The sequence below is a fragment of the Carlito syrichta genome, unplaced genomic scaffold (genome assembly GCF_000164805.1).
Source record: "Carlito syrichta isolate Samal-C Ts95f unplaced genomic scaffold, Tarsius_syrichta-2.0.1 Scaffold309639, whole genome shotgun sequence".
NCBI classification, from domain to species: Eukaryota; Metazoa; Chordata; class Mammalia; order Primates; family Tarsiidae; genus Carlito; species Carlito syrichta.
In genome coordinates, this window is record NW_007253735.1 from 16,065 (window position 1) to 33,673 (window position 17,609).

Below are 17,609 nucleotides of genomic sequence, written 5' to 3' on the forward strand. Positions count from 1 at the left end.
AAAAAAAAAAAAAAAAAAAAAATGAGTGGCAATTCTATGACTTGAATCCAGTATGCTCTTTGCTGTGTGATTACTCAAAAACCTTGACCTTTCCAAAAGTTGTGTCATATAACATTGGAAGTTTTCCCGGATTTGCGAAATTAATTAAAACTAGCATTAATGTTTAATTTTTTCTTTCTAAATAATAATGTCTTTGATAAGAGGTTAATCACATGATTCTTCTTTGAAATTATTAATAGATAAATGACTATTTTGTCAAACTCCAAATAATTATGTGTAATTTTGAATGAAAAATCATGTTTTAAAAGTGGACCTATAATCTTGTACCCTACATTTTTTAATACAATAGTATATTTTATGAAAGGACTAGAATATTACTAGGGATAAAGACTGCCTTTGCATTATGACAAAGGTACCAATTCACCAAGAAAACAAGATACTAAAATGCAAACACCTAAAAATAGAGACTTAAAATACATGAGAGAAAACTAATAATATTGAAAGGAAAAATAGATAATCCCATGTATAATTAAAGACTTCAACACTCTTCCTTCAGCAATTTATAGAATAGACAGAAAACATGTAAGTATATAAAAGAACAGAACATCACTATGAACAAACTTGAACTAATTGACATTTACAAAGTATTTCCCTCAAAACCAACCATACGTATTATTTTCAAGTGCCCATTATAGAGCACATTTTAAAGAATTTGCAATGAATTGAGAGCATATCATATCAAGTATGTTCTTAAACAATGGAATTAAATTAAAAATTTTAAACAACTGGAAATGTCTGAAAAGTTCCCAAATTTCTAGAAATTGTACAAACACACTTCTAAAAAACCATGCTTCAAAGTCACAAGGAAAATTTAAAAACACTTTAACTGACTGAAGATGAAAGTATAGCATCAAAATTTGTGGGATGCAACTAATGCTGTGATAAATGGGAAAAGTGTAGAAAAAAGCTTATAATAGAAAAGAAGAATTATCTCAAATCAATGCTTTAAATTTTCATCTCCAAAACTCAAAAAGAAGGGCAAATTAACTCAGAATAAGGGAAATTGTGTAAAAAAGAGTAAAAACCAATGGATGTGAGTGGGGAAAAACAATAAAGAAAATTAATGAGTCTAAAGTCTGGTTCTTTTTTTTCTTTTTTTCTTTTTTGAGTTGGAGTCTCACTCTTGTCACCCAGGCTGGAGGGCAGTACCACACTCATGGCCACTGCTGCCTCGACCTGCTGGGCTTAGGCGATCCTTCTTCCTTAGCCTTCCAGGTAGCTGAAACTACAGATACATGCCACCACAACCGACTAGTGGTTTTTGTGTGTGTGATTTATAGTAGAGATGCAGTCTCACCAAGTTGCCCAGGCTGGTCTCGAACCCCCGGACTCAGGAAATCCGCTCATCTCAGCCTCCCAAATGTTAGGATTATAGACTGAGCAACTGCTCCCAGCCAAGTCTGGTTCTTTTCAAATAAAAATAATGTTGGTAAACATTTAGCCAAACTGACCAAGAAATAAAAAAGACAAGACACAGATAAACATTATCAAGAATCAAATAGGAGGCCAAACCCAGTAAACATTATGAGAAAAATAAACACATAATATTATCAACACTATATTCATAAATTTCAGAATGAGTTCTGTGAAAAGTAACAAAGGTTACAGGAGAAGAATATACAACCCAAGTTGTTCTATATCTATCAATAAAATTTATTTTGTAATTTAAAACTGTCAAACAGCAGTCAAAAACTCCATGCTCAGATGACTTCACTGACAATGTCGCCACACATATAAGGAAAAAAAAATACCAATTCTACATAAATTTTCTTAGAATAAAGCAGAAAAAGGAACACTTCCCAGATCATTTTATGTGTCCAGAATTATCCTTATACAAAGCCAGAAATAGAAAATATGGTAAAACTACAGAGCAATATACATCATAAGCATAGACATAAAATTTCTCAACAAAATACTATCAAGTCAAATCTAGAAATAAAATTAATTTTGAAAAGGCAACCTAGAAAAAATACTATATATCTAATTTAGTATTCATCTTGGGAAGGTATGCTCTGATGCCAGAGTCTAGTCCACCTGTCAAAGCAATTTTGGAACTCTTTTTCTGAAATGACAATGAGAAACCTAACCCCTAGCCTAACCCTAACCCTAACCCCCAACCCTAAACCTAATCCTAACCCTACCCCTAACCTTAACCCTTGCCCAAACCCTAACTCTAACCCTTGATTCCCTGAATGTCATCAAAATGTCTTCCTTTCAGTATTTTCTTATCTTTGGGTTAAAAAAATAGTCACTGGGGGTCAGATTAGGTGAGTAAGGAAGATGTTCCAATACAGTTATTTGTTTACTGGTTAAAACCCCTTCACAGACAGTGCTGTGTGGCTGGTGCATTGTTGTGATGCAAGAGCTTATTTGGGGTCATTTTTATGCACACCTTTCTCATGCCAAGATTTTCCGTTAAGATTTTTCTATTTTTCTGTCAATGTTTATTTGGTCTACTATGCTTCTCACGGTCAGCCAATGATTTTGGCGCACAATTTGATGAATTTTTGCAATGTTTTCTTCAGTTCGGTTTGTTATGGCCATCCTGACCTTCTTCATTAGCGACGTTTTCTTTCCCCTCAGAGAAAAGTTTAATTCATTTGTACACTGCCGTTTTCTTCATGGCACTTCCCCCATAAATTTGGACTAATACGTCCCTGATTTCACTTCCATTCTTGCCAAGTTTAGCAAGAAATTTAATTTTTGGTCAGTGCTCTAATTCAAACTCCGACATTCTCGCAATGACAGCTCTGACAGTCATTCCAGAAAAAGACTTCCAAACTTGCTTTGACAGATGGACTAGGCACTGGTGTCAGTGCATAGCTTCCCAAAGGTAGTACTTTTAACGTGACCATTGTGATACTCAACACTGAAGTATGTAGCACTTTTTCCAAGATGAGTTCCTGAACTTAATTGTCAGACCTCATATATAGAAAGAATAATATATCATAATCAAAGGGGATTTATACTGAGGAAGGAAGGCAGTTTCAATATTCAATATTAATCAATGTAATTAATCATATAATAAGAATAAAGAAGAGAAAACATGATCTTAATGAGTGCAAAAAAGTGTTGCACACAATTTAATATTTCTAATAAACAAAGCTCTCAGCAAATCTATTAGTTCGTTTTCTGCTGTTTTAGCAGAATACCATGAACTGGATAATGTATAATAAACAGAAACTTATTTAGATAATAGTTCTGGAGACTGGCAAGTAAATATCAAGGAGCTGTAACCCATTAATGAGGGTTCCACCCTCATGAGGCTTTTATGAGGGCTCATTTCCCAACACTGTTGCATTGAGGATTAAGTTTCCAACAAATGAACTTTTGGAAGGCACATTCAAATCATCACAACACACTGGGAATAGAAGATAACTTTTTCAACCTGACAAAAAGCATTTAGGGGGAAAAGAAAATCACACCTAGTATCATACTAAATAATGAAAGACTGAGTATTTCCTCAAAGATCAGTAACAAGACAAGAATATTCACTTTCACCCGTCTTATTCAGTGTGGTACTGAATGTCCTAACTAGTACAAAGGACAAGAAAAAGAGATAAAGGAATACATACTGGAAATAAATATATAACATAGTGTCTATTTCCAGGTGGCATCACTGTCTAAAGTAATTTAGTGAATTTTGTAAACCTTAAGGGACCTACAAAAAAATCTTCTAGATACAATTAGTAAGTTTGGCAAGGTCACAGGATTCAAGATCAACATATACAAAATATAGCAATTGATTGTATTATGTACACTGGTGATGAACAATATTGGAGTTCAAAATTAAAAACAGTACCATTAACAATGGCACTTCCCCTTAACCCCAATAACCTTAAGTTTAAGCCGCTGTTAGCCTACCTTTTGCTTTGTTAATAAGTCACACATCTGGACTTCTCAGTGCACTATGAAGATAATGCATTTTGTACAGTTGTTACACTGTGCTGATGAGAAATCCACATGATATTCTACATTTTGTTGCTTTTTCCTGGTGCCTCAACACCTTTTATAGGGAACATTTGTGACTAAACTACAGGAGCTTTAACATAATCTCAAGTCATTGATGCTTCTCATTGAGGTAGGGTAGGGAGGCTGTCAAGGGGGCAGAATCCGGAGTCACACAGCTTTGATTGAACAAATTCACTGTGTTTTTTTGGTAACATTGTAAAAGTTAAACAACTCTGAGTTCCAATGTTCTTGTATGTAAAAGGATTAATACCAGAAAACCAATATTTGTGGTAGACATTTCCATTCAATATTCTCTAAAGTCTCAGGTAAGAAGAAGTGCTGTGTACTGTGACCTGAAGGAGAGCCTATCTATATCGCCAAATAGTAGACACTGAATATTTGTATCTGATAAGTCAATTCTAATTCATTTCAATTTCTGGTAACTGCCTGGATCACCATGTTCTGACTTAGTGGTAGGCATGGGAAGAAAGAGTGATGACGCTTGCTTTTATCTAGTGTATATGGATGTCACTGGTCCCAAATTCCAATGTTTAAAATGAAAACCTTTTTATTTTTCTCAAAACTGCATTTAGTTTTTAAATTTAGCCTCACTGATTGCAGAAAATTTAACAATTTCATATAGAATAAAGTCGAAGTTTGCCTCTTTCTCTCTCCTTGTCTGATGTATAAACATTTCAAGGCAAGAGTATGAAAGCACAGGGTGAGGGGATGTAGTCCTTGGCCATTGACCTGTCCATCATTCCATTCATCCATCTTTAGCATATTTCTGTTTGTCTACTAAGGCATCATGTTCTCAACTGCATTTGGGTCCCAATGACCTCCCTGCTAGGTGCTGCACTATTTCCTCTCTGGACTATCTCATTTTCAACTTCTCCAGTATTTCTGTTGAGGCATCAATATTTTGAACAAAAGCTTGCAGAAAAGGTTACACGAACTGCCCAATGTGTAACATTCCTAGACTTTGATTATCAAAGTTTATGCTCTTAACATCTCTTCTTATTTTCTTATTCTTATTCTCTACTTATTAAATAGAAAAAGCTCACTTAACTTCTTCAGAAAGTAATTTGGATATATCTGTAAGGGAGAAACATATTTAAAGGGCACTCGATATCTCACCCAGAAATTCTCCATCCAAAAATTGTAATACAAGGTAGATTTGTAAGGATTTATGCAAAATCCTTGAAAAATTAACTTAAGCTAAAAACTCAGAGAAAACTGAAATGACCAGCAATGGGAGGTTTTAATATTAAATTAGTCCTTCTATATAATGGATATTATGCATTCATTAAGCATAATTTTGTAGATTTATCTTTATTGACATGGCAATATGCGCATAGTATAGTGTGTGGAGGAAAAATAGATGTTAAAGTAACATATATTAGGCAATCTCATAGTTTATAAAATTACATGTATATAAATAAGTGGAAGAAAATGGAAAGATGTAATACTAAATTCTACAATGTGAGCGTGGATGATTTTTATTTATTCATTTTATTTGTTTGAGTATTTAACTATATTTATATAATATTCTCATGATTTGACTCAAAAACGCATTTCCATTTGGGATAACAAAATATAACCTGAAAACTGTTTGAATAGATGTCCTGCCAGTTATTTACCCTAGTTTCATAAAAATAAGGCTTATCTTTGTTAAATACAAGGCATTTTACTGTCCCTTTGCAATGGACTGAACTTCCCACTTTGTTGACATGCAATAGGTTTAAGGAACCATTTTCCACATGAACCAGGGAAATCCGTTCAATCTAAAGGCCTTGGTGGACAAGTGGCCTGATTTCAACACAGTGGTTGTCTGCCCACAGGAGCAGGTAAGGTGCCATATATGGAACAAATGCGCATGTGTGTGCATCTTTGTAGTGTGCCTGCCATATGCCTGGTAATGTGGTAGACCTTGGGGAAACAGCAATGAATCACTGTGATGATCAATAAGTCCCTAGCCTCAGGAATCTCACAGCCTGGAGGAAAACACAGATAAGCAAATCAATTATAGCATGATGTGAAATTGTGCAAAAATGTAAAAAAAAAAAGTTTTTGTTTTAAGAAATTGTTTTTTGTTTAAAGAACATTTACACTATTTAAGATCGTGCTTTAAGATACAGAAGTAATGGCCAGGCTTGGTGGCTCAGCCTGTAATCCCAGCACTTTGGGAGGCCAAGGCGAGTGGATTTCCTGAGCTTGTGGGTTCGAGACCCACCCAGGCAACTTGGCGAGACCTCGTCCCTACAATAAATAAAAAACTAGCACGTGCCTGTTGTTCTGGCTATTTAGAAGACTGAGGTGGAAGGATCGCCAGAGCCCAGCAGGTCGAGGCTGCAGTGGCCGGGAGTGTGCCACTGCACTCCAGTCTGGGCGACAGAGTGAGACTCCATTTCAAAAAAAAAAAAAATACAGAAGTAACATTGGCAGAGAGATAATTAAAACTAGAGAAATCAGCTGGGAATGGTAGTGTATATCTGGAGTCCCAGCTACTTGGGAGGCTGAGGCAAGAGGATCACTTGAGGCCAGGAATTTTAGGCCACATTGAGCTATGATTTCACCATTGCACTACAGCCTGCCCAGCAGAGCAAGACCCTGTCCTTAAAAACAAAGAAAAAACTACAGATGTTGAAGAACCTTCCTGATAAACATTTTACCAAAACTAGATATTGAAAAGAAATATGCTATTACAGGCTGACAAGAGCAGGGGGTACATTCTAAGCAAAGAGGATAATACCTAAAAACATGAAAGCAAATGATTGAAAGTTAGGAAAATATAAAAAACAAATTACAGTGTCTGTATTTGGAGATATATTTTCAGTATTAGACTTTCGAAAATCGCTCAAAGGGATGAATATCTTTCTAATATAAATGTGTTTTAAGTACTTTAAAAATATAAAGTAAAAATCTATGCATGCAAAAATATACGTTCATCATGCAGTATATCTTTGATATAAGTTATTGATGGATAAATTAAGCATATAGTACTTTTTAGGCAGAAAAGAGAGGGTAATAATTGCTATCAAGAATATATATGAAAGTATAAAACTCACTGGTAGAAGTAAATACACAGGCAAATCCAGACTACTTCAATAACATAATGATGATATATAAATCATACATATCTCTAGCATGAAGGTTAAAAGTCAGAACAGCCAAAAATAACTAAAACTACAAGTTAATAAGAAAAACACAATATAAAAAGAAGTAAATTATGACATCAAAATTGGGAGAAAGAATAAAAGTCTAAAGTTTCGTATATGACAGAAGTTAAGTTGTTATCAGCCAGAAACAGCTTGTTATAACTCTAAGATGTTTTATGTATGCCTCATGACTCTCAATTGATGCAGAAAAAGCATTTAAGGAAGTCTAACATCCTTTCTTTTCTTTTTTTTTTTTGAGTTGGAGTCTCACTCTGTCACCCAGACTGGAGTGCAGTGGCTGCTCCTGGCCACTGCAGCCTCGACCTGCTGGGCTCCGGCTATCCTTCCGCCTCAAACTTCCAAGTAGCTGGAACTACAGACACGCACTACCATACCTGGCTAATCCTTTCTTGTTCAAAAAAAAAAAAGCTCAACAGTTTAAATATAGAATAAGGTCAGATACAGTGGCTCATGTCTGTAATCTCAGTGCTTTGGGAGGCCGAAGCAGGAAGATTGCTTAAAGCCAGGAGTACAAGAACAATCTGGACAGCATGGCAAGACCCTGTCTCTACAATAATAATAATAATAACTGGACTACTCAGGAGATTGAAGCAGGTGGATTGAGCTCTGGAGTTTGAGGCTGCAGTGAGCTATAATGGTGCTACTGCACTCCAGTCTGGATGACAGCGTGAGACTCTGTCTCTAAAAATAAAATAAAATAAACAATAAATAAGTAAATATAAAATGAAGGGTTTTCAATACAATGAAGGTCATTTATGAAAAACCCACAGCTAGCATTATAACCAACTGAGAACAAATGGAAGCTTTTCCACTAAGATCTAGTACAAGACAAAATACCCATTGTCACCACTTCTGTTCAGCATAGTACTGAAAGTACTTGCAAGAGAATCGGACAATTAAAAAAAAAAAAGTCATCCAAATTAGAAAGAAGTAAATCCTTTTTTTCTGTGTAGATGAAATAGGACTATAAAAGCTAAAGACTTCTGCTCAACAAAGAAAATAATCATCAAAATGAAACAGGCGCAGATGGGTTGGGAATTTGCAAACTATACAGCTGCTCAGGAGTTAATATCGAAAATTTATAAAGAACTCATACAATTCAATAGATTAAAAAAAATTAAAAATGGGCAAAGGATCTTAGCAAACATTTCTCCACAGAAGACATCAAAATGACCTGTATGAAAAGGTGCATGACCCCATTAATCATCAGAAAAATGCAAATCAAAACTGCAAGATACCACTTTATATTCTTTAAGGTAACTATTATTAGATAAAAAGGATGTGTTAGTGAGGTTGGAAAGAAAAGGGAATTTTGTACATTGTTGGAGGAAATGTGTATCGATGTAGTCATTATGTAAAACAATACTAAGGTTTCTAAAGAAATTAAAAATAGAACTACCACATTACACAGCAATCCTTCTTCTGGGTACAGATGCAGAAAAAATGAAACCATCATTTTGTAAAGATATCTAGATTCCCATATTCACTGCAATGTTGCATACAATAGCCTCAACATGGAAACAACCTAAGTATCTGTTGATGAACAAACAGGTGAAGAAACCGTGCTATTTGTGTACAATGGAATATTATTTCAGCCTTAAAAAGGGAGACTCTGCCATTTGCTACAACACGGATGAACTTGGAGGACATTATACTAAGTTAAATAAGCCACACAGAGAAAGAAAAGTATTGCATGATTTCACTTACATGTGAAATCTTTTAAAAAAATCAAATATGCAGAGAATTAAACAATAGTTACTAGGGGTGGAGGAGGGGGAAAGAAATGGGGAAATCTAGGTCAGAGGATACAAAGTAACAGATATGTAGGATAAACAAGTCTAGAGATCTACATGGTGAGGACTATGCATAATAAAATTGTACTATATTTGGGATTCCTGTTTTATAACTAGATTTTTGGCTGCTCTTGCTAAAAAAAAGACAACAATGTAAGATGATGAATGTGTTCATTTGCTTCACTCTGATAATCAATCATTTTACTATCTATATGTGTCCCATAATGTGTTATATACCTTAAATATACACAACAAAATTTATTTTTAGAAAAACACAAAAAGAAACAATATAAAAATAAAAAGTTTTAAAATTATCAAAATCTAAAAATTGAATCATATTAGCTTTTTTTTTTGAGTTGGAGTCTCTGTCACCCAGACTGGAGTGCAGTGGCCACTCCCGGCCACCGCAGCCTTGACCTGCTGGGCTCCGGCTATCCTTCCGCCTCACCCTTCCAAGGAGCTGGAACTACAGGCACGCGCGACCATGCCCGGATAGTTTTCTATCTATTGTAGAGATGAGGTCTCGCCAAGTTGAGGGTCTCGAACCCGCGGGCACAAGCAATCCACTCACTTCAGCCTCCCAAGGCGCGGGATTACAGGCTGAGCCACCGAGCCCGACTAATATTAGCTTTTAAAATGTGATCTTCAAAACACAAATTGTTACTGGTATTATTGCTGAGTTATGAATGCATAACTATGTGAAATTTTCCCGCTATTCTGCTATTCCATCTTAGTTGTCCTCTGATAATTCCTTCATTTTAAAGATTCTCTCATCGTTTATTTGTTAACTTTGAGAAGATCTTTTTTCAATAAATTTTGTGTATTGATTTTGTTGGGCATGGAAGTTGCATTTTTAAACAACAGTGCATTATAGTTTATATTTTAAAGATATTGTGTGCCTTCATTTTGTATAGCTTCATTATGTGTAGATAGGCATTTTGACATTGTCATGTTCATCATACATGTGTTCTGAAACTCTTTGAGTAAGGTTTACTCTTGGAACAGAAGCGTGCCTTTGACGATAATGCTTTTATGTCTTCTGAAAACTACAGAATTATAGAAGCATGTTTGGTTGACTTGAAATTGTAATGCAACATATAAATATTTGGTCCAACAAGGTTTTTTTAAAAACAAAAACAAAAAAAGATTGAATAATTGAGTTCCTGACTTGGTTTCATGATGTATGTGATTCAGGAATAATGATAATATATTTTTAAAAACCAATATTTAAGTTTGTAAAATAACCCAGTATAATGAAATACTAAAGACAAACATCACAATCACTTAGTATAAGCAATTTTATTTCTTTCATGTTTTCCATCCAAACAGGAGATGACAGATGACTTTGATAACTACAGCAACAGCTATAAAATCTATTCTAAAGATCCCAAGAACTGTCAAGAATGCCTTAGCATGTCAGACATCATCAATTGGAAACAACATTTGCAGATCCAAAGTAACAGGACTGGGATATATGCAGACTGCTGGGATTGCCTGTCTACACTTTAGGGTCACTTTTCATCTGAAACACATTCCCTTAAAACATTTACTTTCTTCTTCTAAACTCTACTAGACTCAGCATGATGTTCTTTTCTGTGTCAGCCACCACCACCTCTTCATTATTAATTCAGTGGAGCAGAATATTACCAATTGTGTGATATAAGGAACTCTGAGTAATGTAATTTCTTGTTAACTGAGGATTTGTGACACACTTTGCTGACACATTTGGAATCTTTTAGGAAGATCAGATGTGACAGCACAGCTTCCTCTCCAGCCTTCCATTATTAGAATAAGAATTACAGACCATTGTGCATGGTGACCATCCTAGATCACCAAGGTCAAAAATGGCAGCAACTATGAACTTGCCCTCCAGACCCCCTATGTGACATCCTTGCTTTGCCTGTTACTATTGCTTTTGTGATCTCATGCAAGTATCTTAACTATTACTCAGTTTCCTTGTATATAAAAGTGAGGATAGTAAAAGTCCCTAACACATAGGGTCAATGTAAAGAGTAAGGATTAAATGAGGTATTAGATCAATACCTGGCCATATAGTATGTACACAATCAAGACTGGGTATTATTTTTGAAATAACATGTCTCCTTTGATTCCACAGCAATACAGTCAGGGATTTTAGTTTTATCTCTGTTTTGCCTAAGAGAAAACATGCGCAGGGAGTGAGTTGGCCATGGTCATACAGTTAGTGGCAACACCTGAAACAAGTTTATCTGACTCTAAATCCTGCATACTTCTACTGGGCAACTTTTTGTAGCTTCTAATTGGGCAATTACTTCTCTCCCTTCTTTATTCCCCTTTAGGTACACAGTCCAGCTTGGATGAGGTGATACAGAGTCTTGCAGCTACTAAACTGGTCAAGATCAAGAGAACCCAACGCCTTCTCTATATGATGCCTGCTACAGCAGTTAAACTGGTCCCTTTTCTGCTGGAGACAAATAACTTATATCCTAAATATGGCAAGCCCAAGGCCATGTGAGTGTGTTGAAAGATACTCTGCACTTCTCACATCTTTCACTGTTGAAGTAGCTTCCCAACTTCCCCCTCTACCTTGCATAAAATCCAAATTTCTTTATGGGTCTTGAAGACCCTGTAAGACTTGTACCCATCCCTCCCTCAGACTTCATCTTGTCCTTCTTGCTCACTCCCACCAGCAACTCTGGTCTTATTTCTGCTACTTCATTCTTATACACTCACATGTACCTTTGGGCCACTTCATTTGCTTTTCATCTACCTGAAAAGTTCTTCCCTCTGATCTTCACATACTTTTATCATTTTGCTATTCTAAAACCACCCCTTCCATAATGCTTTAAAATCCAATTTTTATTTTTTATAGCACTATCATTATCTGAAAACAGATTATTTGTATATTCATCTACCTGTTTATAGTTTGAATCCTATCCCACAATATTTCAAACCCCACATGAGCAGGGATCCCCTCTATATTGTTCAGTGATAGAGCCTCAATAGAACACTGCCTTGCACATAGTAGGTTCTTAATAAATATGCATTTAGTCCATGTCTAATGGCTCATGCCTGGAATCTTAGCACTTTGGAAGGCTGAGGTGGGAGAATCACTTGAGCCTAGAAGTTCAAGACCAGCCTAGGAACAAAAAAATAGTAAGACTTCATCTCTACAAAAAGTAAAAATATTAGCTGGGCATTGTGGCATGCACCTGTAGTCCCAGCTACTTGGGAGGGTGATGCAGGAGGACTGCTTGAGCCCAGGAGTTTGAGACTGCAGTGAGCCAAGTGCAGCCTGGGTGACAGAGTAAGACTCTGTTAAAGAAAAAAAAAAAAAAGAGAAAAGAGAGAGAGAAAGAGAATTTAATGGATTCACTTCACAGAATAAAAGGTTTTCACAAAAACAATTTTTACAAATCATATATTTCCTCCTGTTAAGTTTTAGTCTAATGCTGAGTAGAATTGAAAACTGATGATGATAAGGATTTGATCTGAAGGTGCTCAATCCCATGGTCCTCTGTGTGATAATGTGCCTGGAAAAACTTTATTTACACTGCAAAGCACATTGTAACCTAAAAAGCACAGATGGACTCCCACTGCATCCTCTTGTCCACCCTATGAAATAGACAGGGGTAGGAGACATTCTCCCCATTTCCTGACAGGAAACAGATTCTGATGATGAAGTGGCTTATCACCACACTCTTTGTTAAAGGAATAACCAGGATTTGAGTAAAAATCTTCAAGTTCCCACATCCTGGGCTCTCTCCAGGATGCCTCTCAAAGCCCCTATGTGCCATTGCAGGAGCCTTCAGACTTCAGTCCTCAGTAGTGAGGGTCATCTGTATTCCATGTCACTTGTCTCTCTCTGGACTTCAGCTTTCCCATGTTCAACACAATGGCCAAGAACTCTGATAGCAACATTCTAAGACTCCATAACACTAAGCCCTGGCTTTACTGCCTGCTAGCCTGTGCTTTGGGCATTCATTTATTTTCTGTTTACCCATTTTTCTCACTATAAAACGGGGGATGATATTAACTGCCCCTTGTTACATGGAGGGTCACAGCAACGTTGAGAACAGTACTTAATTTTTATATGGTTTTTATTGTTTGTTTTCTAGGTACTCATAGTAGCTGTTATAATATTCATATATGTCTATTGTTGGAGGTGCTATTACTGTCCCCTTTTTAGATGAGAAGAAATTGAGATAAAGATATTAAGTTAACTGACCTAAATCACACCACTAGTCAGATTATGAACCCAGTCAGTTGGGCTGCAGAGACCATAACTTACCTGTACTCCTGTTTGCCTCTTGAGACAATTTGGGGGAAAAAATACAGTACTTTATAGTATGTGCAAAATTATAGGCTTTTCTTTTCCTTTTTTATCAACAGTAATCAAGTGATATTTAAACTCTCATCTCTGGAAATCACCCATGCTGCGTTGGTGAATAAGTTATGGCAATTTGGTGGCAATGAGAGGAGCCAGAGATTCATTGAGCGCTGTATCCAGACCTTCCCCAGCTTCTGTCTGCTGGGACCCAAAGGGACTCCTGTCTCCTGGGTCCTAGTGGACCAGACTGGAGAACTACGAATGGCAGGTACCATGCCTGAGTACCAGGGCCAAGGTCTCATGTCCTATGTCACATATCACCAGGTCCAAGTTCTAGAGAATCGTGGCTTCCCTTTATATAACCATATTGACAAAGCCAATGAAGTCACGCGGAGACTGAATCGTACCCTGTGTCATGTGCTTATGCCCTGTGACTGGAACCAATGGAACTCTGTGCCTCTGTGAAACTGGCCCTGACCAGAAGACAGGCAGGCCTGGGCATGTGGCTGAAGGAGTGGTTGGTGGACAAAGAAAAATAATAAATTGTAGTCATGAGGAAAGGAGTGGGAGATGAGTGGACTCTGGGAAAGCAGTGTGATGCTCAACAGGACCACCATGGTCCCTGCCCTCAAATTTGCCTTCTAGTCTAGAAGACCCAATATGACCAGATTATCCTGTAGTGATCCTGGACTTTGCTCAATTTTCTACACTTCTAGATCACAGTGACTCTTTTTATTCAGGTTCATGCAGTCCTAGAGCTTCACCTGGAACTCCTTTCACACATGGATTGTTGCTGATGGGAAAAGCTTGCCAGTTTTGCCAAGATGAGGCGTTGCCGTGTGGATAGTATAATTTTTTCCTTTCTTTTTCTCTGACCTCTTTATTTAGTGGTCAAAGTATTTCCTACCTCTTCAGTGGGTATTTTGAAGTGATTCTTTCATGCATAGCCCTTTGTTCTCTGTTTAATAACCACATTACCATATTACTCACAATTATGTAATATTAGGTGTATATGACACCTGGGAGAGCTATTAAGAGAAAGACAGACTGGTGGTGGCATTTTTCCTCACTGCTACCCCCAAGAAAGTGAGAACAATATCATCTTCCTAAAGTTAGGTTAATTTCCACCTCTATAATCATCCTATCATAAAGAAATTTTTTGTTTGATTGTGGAAGTTAAGGTAGAGGGTCAGTCAGTGAGAGAGCATGGAGAAGATATAGTGGGGGGGGGAGAGACAGAAATCAGTAGTGACAAGTATTCAATTATACAACCTTTATTTAATGTTACTGATACTACTTTTTTGTTTCTTATTGATATATCATAGGTGCATATTTGAGGGGTACATGTGATAGTTTGATACATGTACACAATGCAAATGTTTAAACAGGGTCATCTCAAACATCTATTCTTGTGTTGAAAACATTGCAGTTTTTCTTTTCTAGCTATTTTGAAATATGCAATAAAGTATTGTTAACATAATACTGGTGTTTCTATTTTTTCTTTCCCTATAAAATGTATTTTCTTGAGAATTATTTTAGGGACTGGAAGTAGTGATATCTTAGTGAACCAAGATTGTCCTGCTTATTGTCATGAATTTCTCTTGCCCTTTCTCCATGCTGGCAGCACTAAATAGATGTATCAAATTCTCAAGAATTTTCTTATTTCAACAATAGTCATGGATATTAGCTGATTGTCTACTGTGTGCCAGGCACTGTTCTGGGCATTTTGGTCACAGTCCAAAAAAATGGATTCTTTTTTTTTTCTTTTTCTTATTTTAAAGATGTGGGGTACAATTCAGGGTTAGGTATACAAATGTTCATTATGCAGCTACCTTTGTTGGTGAGGTTTGCCCCTCCTTCCCCTAGCAGTTTCCCTCAACTGCCAATCCCACTCCCCCTTCCCTAGCAGTTTCCCACTACTGCCAATCCCTTTCTTACAGTATTGTGATAACTGTTCAAGGTCTGCATATGAGTGAGAACATATGGTACTCTTCTTTGTTTCTGTGATAGATCACTGAGTATGATAGACTCTAAATCCATCCAAGTTGCTGCGAAGTCCATATAAAGCATAGATTCTTTGTGACATTTACATTCTAGTGATTACCTATTCATATAAAAACAAAGCATATCAATAATATTATGTAAACACTGAGAATTGGGGCAACGTATTGTGGTGATTAGTGCAGAGATGGGCTCCCTGGATGAAAATCCCAGATCTGCATTTAACCATCGATAAATTTGGTCAAATTATTTAACCTGTCTGCGCCTATAGCTTCCTCATCTATAAAATGAAGTATTATTTATTGCGAGGATGAAATGAATAAGAAAATATAAGTGGACACTTTGAACAATGTCTGGCACATATTAAACATTCCAAAAATGTTAGTTATAATTTTAGATATTAAATACCAGGACAGGCGCGATATGAACTGAAGATTATTATTACATAATATATCTGTGAGGGCACAAATAATGGTTAAGAAATTCAAAGTAAGTTATAAAATTTCCAGATTGTAATTTGTAAATTAGATTCAGAATAATGTGGTGCCAAGTTAGCATCTACCACCTGTATATATTCTGAGATCCTGGAGTCAGAAATGCCAGTGACAACGAAAGAAATCATACATTCTTATTGGCTGGAGTCCCAATATGTACACTAATTGAAAATTCGTCTTTTGGTAAACACCAACTGCATCTTTCCATGTTCTCCATAAAATGTTCTGACCAGAAAACATTGAAGTAGTTTTGCATTGTATGTAATAAAAAACCAGAACTTTGACTTCTAAGAAATGCCTGGAGAAGATCTTCACCAGGGTTACTTAAAATTTGACACGAAATGTCATTTGATCTAGAGTGATATCGCCCTTACTGTCCTTTATGGCTCCCCATTCGGGGACATATTGTTCATTTCCATCAATCACTACTGGTACTCAGCTTCTTACCCTGCTCAGCTTCTTACCCTGAGCTATCTTGAAGCCATCCAGAGGCTTCTGAAACTGAAACTGACATTCACTGATCCTACAATCTCCGTATTACTATCACATTTTAGAGCTGGCTAGATGGTGCACAGTGAGAAAGGAAGAGTGTTCTAGCCTGCTTTTAATTTTTAAGAACTAAGCTGGGAGTTGTTTTTCTTTTCCCTCCCTCCATCCCTTCCTTCCTTTCCTTCTTCTTCCTTTCTTCTTCCTTTCTTCATTTATGGAGCTAACTTCAATAATAGAAAACATGATTGAATAAAGAAAATGTGGTATATATCCATAATGTGGTATATATTCATAATGAAACACTATTCAGTCATAAAAAGAATAAAATCGTGTCTTTTGCAGCAACACATGGAACTGGAAGCTATCATTTTTCTTATTCAGACACAGAAAGACAAATATTGTAAGTTCTTATTTATAAATGGGAGCTAATTAATGTATACACACAGACATAGAGTGTGAAATGATAGACAATGGAGACTCAGAAGGGTGGGAGGTGGAAAGGGAGTAGATTATGAAAAATTACATAATGGGCATAATGTACATTATTTGGGTGATGGGTACCCTAAAATCCCTGAGTTCACCAGTACACAATCTATGCATGTAGCAGAATTACAATTGTACCACCTAAATGTAAACAAATGAAAAAAAGAAAAAAATGTGTTCCTTGCACTTCATCTAGACTCAATATCCAACTGAATTCAGATAACCATAGATATTCCCTTGACAAGGCACAAGACAACAGACTCAAAATTTGTCTTCCTATATAACTGAATTGCAAGAAAGAAGAGAAGAACGCACCAGGCCAAGTTTGTAGACCATCATAGCCCATTTGTTTAATACATCAAAACACTAGGAGTTGCTATATGTATGTGGGTATATATATATATGGCTGTAAGCTAAGAACTTCCTCCAAGACCTCCCTGTGGTCAGCAAGGAAGAAAGGACACTGTGTCACTAAAGTAAAGATAAGAGCCCTCATGACACTCAGATAGGGAAAAATACACCTCATGATACCAGGTAGGAAGACAAAATTTCATGACATTTATAAAACTGAGAGACTGCTTCCTAATACACAGCAGTGAGGGGAAGATGGACTTTGTATTGATAAGTTATTTAATTTTAGAAAAGCTATTAGAGCAAATGTTTTGGCATACATTTAAAAAGAGATTTTTTTTCTTCCTCAAGTTTATGAGTCTTTTTTTTTCTTTAACTACGAATATGCAGCACTATTTTATCATAGAATTTAGTTTTCTTATGCTATTTTCTCTGTACCCTTACAATCTATATACTTATTCTGTTTTATTCATTAGGCTATAACTGTGGCTTTGCAGGG

At 36.3% G+C, this 17,609-nt stretch overlaps 1 protein-coding gene across 1 annotated transcript in view; it reads left to right on the forward strand.

Annotated features, from left to right (window-relative positions):
- Nucleotides 1-13,757, forward strand: part of LOC103269913 (glycine N-phenylacetyltransferase-like) — a 14,246-nt gene extending 489 nt beyond the window's left edge. The window contains 4 exon segments of the mRNA XM_008067466.1: nt 5,751-5,858; nt 10,313-10,439; nt 11,302-11,473; nt 13,355-13,757. Coding sequence (XP_008065657.1) covers nt 5,751-5,858; nt 10,313-10,439; nt 11,302-11,473; nt 13,355-13,757 — 810 coding nt within the window.
- Nucleotides 13,758-17,609: the final 3,852 nt, after the last annotated feature.